General features: G+C 38.8%; 2 protein-coding genes across 2 annotated transcripts; both read right to left on the reverse strand.

Annotated features, from left to right (window-relative positions):
- Positions 1-376: 376 nt before the first annotated feature.
- LOC133728038 (probable protein phosphatase 2C 39) lies at positions 377-3,164 on the reverse strand. Its single transcript, XM_062155461.1, has 5 exons — positions 2,905-3,164; positions 1,761-2,006; positions 1,338-1,614; positions 833-987; positions 377-685 (listed from the first exon to the last, which is right to left on the reverse strand). The coding sequence occupies exons 1-5, from the start codon at positions 2,935-2,937 to the stop codon at positions 548-550; spliced, it is 849 nt and encodes a 282-aa protein (XP_062011445.1). The 5' UTR covers positions 2,938-3,164; the 3' UTR covers positions 377-547.
- Positions 3,165-5,873: 2,709 nt separating this feature from the next.
- LOC133730932 (pentatricopeptide repeat-containing protein At2g02750-like) lies at positions 5,874-6,578 on the reverse strand. The gene has a single exon (XM_062158431.1). It carries the CDS (start codon positions 6,576-6,578, stop codon positions 5,874-5,876), a length of 705 nt encoding a protein of 234 aa, XP_062014415.1.
- Positions 6,579-7,074: the final 496 nt, after the last annotated feature.

The raw sequence follows: 7,074 nt of genomic DNA on the forward strand, positions 1-7,074 counted from the left end.
TTCAGAAAAATCCGGTGAGGAGCAGCCGGTGGCCGAAATCCAGCGAAGTCTCCTATGGTCTCTCTCTTCCATTCTCTCTCTCTCTCTCTCTATGTAATAAAGGGGTGAGGGTTAAATAGTCTAAAAAATAAACAAAAACAAAAAAAACTTAATGGGATATTAAGGAAGACCACCTTAGAGTTTTGGGTAAGGGGGAATTAAAAAAACTTATTGGGGTAAATGGACAAAAACCCTTTTAGTTACTAAGATTAGAGCGACACAAACTCCAGTCAAATTCTGTAAACAAGGGGATTCTTCCCCGAACTACAGAGTTGGTCAATCAATTATTTTGAAAGCAGAAGAATTGACTATTAAGTGATTAAGTTTGGGCAAACTATTGCAGAATAAAAACCTCTTGATTGATGAAACAGTGTACAACATGCAAAGGGAACACCACACCGTTGAAGCACACTTCAATGCCATGGGTGTTTTATAAAGACAACATATCTGAGACATTGTTAAACCAAGTTCAATCAGAAAAGAAACATGCCAGAGAGAAATTATACATTCACCGAAATCTTACAACTACACAGGAAATATCGTCCGAGCTCTTCCTATTGACTGCCTCTTCAGTAAGATGCTTTGCTGCTGCCCGAGCATCCTTTATATTTTTTATGGCATCCACAACTTCTTGGTTTGTCATCACCTGGCATTAGATTATGGTTAACAAATTTGAAGTTCATTGAAAGCACAAACAAGACATAAAGAAAAACGCATAAATCCAAATGGTTTCAATATGTTCCTTTGCAGTGTGTGTGTTTGTAATGATTGACTTCAGTTCAAATTAACCAACCTTCCACAGTCCATCACTTGCTAGGACAGCAAACTCTGTTTCATCATCTATCGTCTCCGACATCACAAAAGGTTCAGAACTTAAATGTTTCTTCAAGCTCTTGTCACCGAATGCCCGTGCTACAGCCAACTGCCCATCAACACGTGGTACATCCCCTGAATCCATCAGAACATAATGTCAAAATCCCATTACTACAATAGTTGGAACAAAGCATTGCTATGATAACCCTGAGGACTAGAGAATATATCAATTATTGGTAATCAATCTCAGGCATGGAAGCCATTCTGAAGCAAATTAGGTCTCAAAGGCCAAAAGAATTCATACTTCCTCACTAAACCCAAACTAGTCTGTTTAATAAGTGATCACATCCAAGTAGAGGGTCACTTGTCCCTGATAAAAATAAGTGGATATCAACAAATTTCTTCTCATATGAAAAGCCAAGCAAGCTCAGTCCAAACAACAGAGAACTTTTTTATGTGTTTTCAAACCAATGAACCTGTATTACCTGGAAAGTTTGATACAAAACCACCTCTGTTCTCGATTTGCTCTCTCTCTGTGCTCGGTTCATGATCAACAGATAGCTGCTTAGCCACACCATTCTTGCAGATAATAGCACGAGAATCCCCAACATTGGCTACCACAAGCTTGCGACAGTCAATTAATATGGCAGTAACAGCAGTTGAGCCCCCTTTGCCCAAATCAACTGCTTTCTCCAGAATGTTAGTATCAGTTATTCGATATGCTTTCCTGACTGCATCCTCAGTTTCTTTCCAGAATTCAGGCTGGAGGAAAAGGAAAAAGAAATGCAAAAGATGTAAAAATACTAAAAGCCTAATGTCTACTCAATTATTACAAGAGCTTATCTTGAACCACAGCATGAGGGAACCTGAAATTTAAGAAAGGTATTGTTGCCTGCTGCATATATTACCTCTTTTAAGATATTATTGAAGAGATTAGACTGCAAGTATTCAGGAATTTCATGACTCAAATGCCCATCAAAGATTGCAAATAGTCCTAGCTCATGGTCTTCAATTTGCTTAAACTGTGCAACAACATAGTCTTCCATAGCATGATGGGATTTTCCCTTTACCAAGTGGTAACCATGTGATATATTATGTGACATCTTGCTCTTACCTTTGCCAGAGTCAGGGTCCGATGGACCTAAAACTTTTTCCTGCAATAAACAAACTCAAAATGAGTTTCTCAATCTGAAACAAATAAAAAAATGAACAAACGACCGGCGATAGTGCTGAAAAAACAACATCAACGGTACAAAATGAGCAAGAGAGAGCAAAAACTTCATATTAGGGGAATCTAGTTTTCAAATTGCAAGGCATCAAATAACCCACTTGCACAAAAGCATAAGACAAACATTTATAATAGCTATCCAAAAGCAGAACTAGGATATTAGTAGTTTTAACCAATTCAATGGGAAATATCACATTCCTGACAAAGCAACCAAATACTTGAACTCAATTTTAATCGGAAGTTCAGAACTCAAACCCTGCCACCCTCTCCCAGCAATTAATCAAAGCTAGAAACTCTAAATGCATCATATTCTTTTTAAATATACTAGTCTCGGCTCTGGTACTCTTTTATTATTCTTCATATATTTGATCAAAACACTAAACTTCCAGGCCGCAACTAGATCTTCCACTAAACATTACTTACGAAATTGACTTGTCTAGTACATAGAAAGGGTATTACTCTTGCAACCTCATCAACTCAAAGTAGCAAAATCAAAAGCAAAAGTGGGGTTTTGACTTTTGACACATCAACAAAACCTCCTGCAACATCAATAAACCCAAACTATCAACAATCCAGAGTGGACTTCCAGATCTAAAATTAGAACTACGAAAAGGACAGAAACACACACAACAAAAGAAGTTGCAGCACCCAATTCAGACAAATGGGCTATTCTCAATCACCACATACAAGGATCTACAAGTAGAAGAGTTTAGCCAACATGGGTGTTGCTGTAATCAAATAGAGAACCACCCATATGAAGATTGTTCAAACCCATGAAGGGAAATATGTAACAGATGAAAAAGAGTCCAACTTTGTAACCATACCTTCATCTTGTTGAGGATTTCCTTGCCTGTCATGGCTGTCCTGATGTGGAGCTTAATATTGTAATAATAATAATGACAACAACAAAACAAAAACTGGGGGGATTGGAATTGGAGCGGGGGGCTTGTATGGAGGCAAGTGTTCAGAGACAAGGATGAGGATGATGGTGGTGTTGACACGCTCGTTCTTCTTCGTCTTCGTCTTCGTCTTTGTCTTGGTTTTATTTTTTCTTCCTATTGGGATTTTTGCGCGTTCTCTGCATTAATCAAAGACGCGTTCGCGCCGTGACTTTGGCTACTTTTCCTTGTTTTTCATTTTATTTTTAATAATTAAAAAAAAATGTGTTTCTTTATTTATTTATTTTTTTTAAAAAAAAATGTGTTTCTTTATTTGGATCAATTACCTCGTTGAATTGAATTATTGCGTTATGGTGTGCTGGCCCAACTCTATATTGGCATATTGCGCGTAATAGGGTCGACTGCATGTGTGACACGCACGGAAAGATAGGGGGACAGATTTAAAAGGTCTAGATTTCATTTTATTTTTGTCTACGACAACTTATTGGCTGAAGCAGGGTCCTCAGGGATGAAACATGATATCCATAAAAATTCAAAATTCTTCAATGCACCCACGGTTACAGTGAACCATCAATTCTAGCCTATTTAAGTCGTTGATACAAATGCAAGTCGGTGTTTTAAAATGATACCTTAAAACTTTTTTAGAGAAGAAGAAAAGTTACGATAGAGGAAAAATAAGCCAAAATCTCTATAACATCATAAATAACGATAAAAAAAAAAACGAAATAATCAAGTTTAAACTTTGCAAGTCCCGAGTTGTCTTCATTACAATTTGAAGCAATGAAACTAGGAGTTATATCTTACCGCACAAAGCCAGTAGAAGAATTACCATAGTTGGCTGATGCATCTGCAATATGATTCCCTTTGCGAGATATATGAGATGAATGGAAATGCATTTGAGAAAAACAAAACAAACAATTATTCCATTGAAACCGAAGATGCCAAGGCACCAAAGAAGGAGACCGGAGAAAGTCAAGAATAAGAGAAGAATCAACTTCTAGCCATACATGTTAATTTCCAATCTCTCACCCAAGCTAGTTCAATTGCTTTGATTAACCGTTATTACCTCTACTGCAACCGAGCTTGAGGTGTCAAAAGTAGAAGCAAAAACACCAAGAACATGACCTCTATAATCCACAAAACCGCACCATACCCACCACGCGTCAATTGATGCTTCCAAGCTCCATCAGAGTTGATCTTGATCCGCCCCAAAAAAGAACGATCCCAATTAACCTCTATTATTGAAAAGTTTTTTTTTCCTTTAAATCCTTATATTAATTTTAAGTACAGGACATTATTTATCAGTTTTTTTTTTTTTAAAAAAAAAACAGATTTATTACAGATTAAGTCATTTTAATATTTTTGTCTTCCTAACCACTGCAAGTGGCTTAGTGGTTCTTGCCAAGTTGGGTGTGCTCCCCAACCTAGCTTCGAACCCCGAAGCTGTCAAAGTGGTGAGGCACTGTGCTGCAATGCACAGTTGGAGCATTTCACATGCCCCGAAGGGGTTTATCTTGGGTTCCCCTTGACAAAGTCAAAAAAAATATTTTTGTCTTCCTAAAGCCAGTCTCAATACAAACACGTGCGTGCTTGTTTTATCTTTCTCCTTTCACTATAATTTTACCCTTGGAGCTTCTAAACAGAGAAAAGCAATTGATTTTGAGTCACAATCATATCATAGATGTATCACAACCAAAATTTGAAGCATAAAGAAAGGATAAGGTCACTCTCAGCATCCTTCTCTTTTAATTTTGTCATCTCTACGCTTGCTTGCTAATTTTCTTCCATCTGTGAGTTTGAAGATTGTTGTTAATCGAAGATTGTAATTCATGAGTGAGGGTTTGAAGGTCAACCCCTTTCATTTTTCAATTCTCCGATCTCTGAGTTTGCCTTGTTAGCAGAATTAATCTCAATTAGCTTAATTACTTATTAGGTGGTTTGCTTAATTAGTCTGTTATGTATTAGTGTTTTTATTGCATGAGTTATAAGTGTCCTATAGCTCTTATCCACGTGTCAGTATTCGGCTAAGTCTGCTGTTAGGATAAATAATTGCTACAGCTCATTGTAATACATCAGAAATAAAGAAATAGAAATACGTACACAGCATTTTTCTCTGCAATTTTTCCTTTTTCTCCCTCCAGATTTCATGACATCAAGAGCCTAGTTCGATCAGTGACCTAGTTTAACTTCAAAAATATCCAAGTTCATCTACAGCATTCAAAGTTAAGGTTATATTCAATTCTTCATACACTGATGTCACACTCAGCTTTTCTCGCAAAAGATTTAGATATGTTCATCTTGAAGAACTTTCAAGTACTCTACTATCTTTCTCTGCAAGTGAATCATAAGAATTGTTGAAGATTTGTGAAAAATTTGTGAATCTTTATTTTTTGAAACTACACACACACACCCCCACATGGGAATTTTCTTAGGTATCCGGGTGTTTGCCATACACCCATTTTGTTAAATATTTTGGACTATTGGATTAGTAATATATCCAATGGTCCAAAATATTTAAAATTTGGTAACCTGTTTAGTCCTTAGTCAATTACTATTAGTTAAATAGTATTTATGACTAAATTCAGTTTAGTCCCTCGAACTTTAGGGCTAAAATCAGTTTGGTCCCTGACTTTTTTTTAATCACGATGGTCCCTGCACTTCCAAATTACATCAACTTAGTCCAAAATTTGACTTTGACTCGAAACATGACGTCATACGCTGATGTGGAACCGACATGGGGTCCCACTTTGCAAATTTTAAACTCCAACGAAGGGTAAAATAGACATTTCCAATTTAATCTAATTTTTTTTCTTTTTACCAAAATTTATTCTAATTTCTAATTTTCTTTCTTTTTTCTCCCTTCTAACTTTACCTCTCTCTCATATCTCCCAAGCCTAAAAGCCAAATCGATCCAACAGACGCCCTCCTCCACCACCTCCTCCATGCATCCGAACTCCAATGCCGATACCATCATCTTTCATGATCAAACCATGCACCTGCCTACCAAATCGGAGGTACAAAACACTAGCGCAAGCATAAAGAACCGAAACCAATGTCATTGAATTCGGATTTTCACCTCTACATGCTCTCATTTTCTTAAACACATCCAACACCACCCTTGGAACTCCATTCTGCAAAAGCCCTGTTATAAAAGCATTATAGCTCACCACATTCTCGACAGGCATATGTTCAAACAACTTTGCAGCAGAAACCAACTCCCCACAGCTCGAATGCATACTCACAGCTGAGGTAGCAACATAAACATCACTCTCAACCCCGAGCTTCACCGCCACGCAATCCATTCCCATCCCCTGCTTCACATTGTCACACGCTGAAAACACACTAGCTATAGTAACCGAATTCAACCCGAGCCCTCCAAAACCAATGCTCTTGAACACCTTTAAAGCCTCTCTGAGATGTCCATTATGCAACAACCCGGAAATCACAGTGTTTACGGGAGCCAAGTTTCGGTGAGGCATTTCGTCGAACACCTTGAGTGCATCGTCCATGAGGTTGAGCTTCATGGAAGCGTCCGTGAGAGCTGTGGCTGCATAGACGTCGGAGAAGAACCCGGTTTTGAGGAGATGGGTGTGGACCATTTGGACTTGAGGGGCTGATTGGAGCTTGGCACAGGCTTTGAGAATAGGAGGAAATGTGAATTTGTGAGGGGGGAAAGAAGCGGAGTGGTCTTGGCATAGGGTCTCAGATGCTACAGGGCCTCCTATGAATGCCCACCAAGAATCAAGCTTCACATCAAACGCCGTCTTCTCTTTCTTCTCCTCCGCCTTCCTAATGCGGCATCGCTGCCCTTATCGGCGTCCCTGAGCCCGTCGATTCCCATCCCCGGCATCATCATCATCATTATCGGCTTCATCCCCAATCCCACTCTCAAGACCTCCGTCAGGTCTGAGACCTCGAGCAGAATAAGCCCCGATCTCGTCTGTGATCGCTGAGACCTTCTAGGTGGGGCTGATCTTTTCTCCAGCGCAGCGGTGGTGTAACTGGTGGCGGAATGGGAGGAAACATAAGATCTTGATTGGAGATTAGGGTTCTGGAGGAGAATTTTGAATTGAGAAGAAAAGAAATCGGAGTAGG

Source organism: Rosa rugosa, chromosome 2, assembly GCF_958449725.1.
Source record: "Rosa rugosa chromosome 2, drRosRugo1.1, whole genome shotgun sequence".
NCBI classification, from domain to species: domain Eukaryota; kingdom Viridiplantae; phylum Streptophyta; class Magnoliopsida; order Rosales; family Rosaceae; genus Rosa; species Rosa rugosa.

Excerpts from the sequence above, each read along its gene's own strand:
- LOC133728038 (XM_062155461.1), bottom strand. The coding sequence starts at position 2,937 with ATGACAGGCAAGGAAATCCTCAACAAGATGAAG. Across the intron at positions 2,007-2,904 it reads AAATCCTCAACAAGATGAAG|GAAAAAGTTTTAGGTCCATC; the intron begins GTATGGTTACAA and ends TGTTTATTGCAG. Across the intron at positions 1,615-1,760 it reads TCAATAATATCTTAAAAGAG|CCTGAATTCTGGAAAGAAAC; the intron begins GTAATATATGCA and ends CTTTTCCTCCAG.
- LOC133730932 (XM_062158431.1), bottom strand. The coding sequence starts at position 6,578 with ATGGTCCACACCCATCTCCTCAAAACCGGGTTCTTCTCCGACGTCTAT.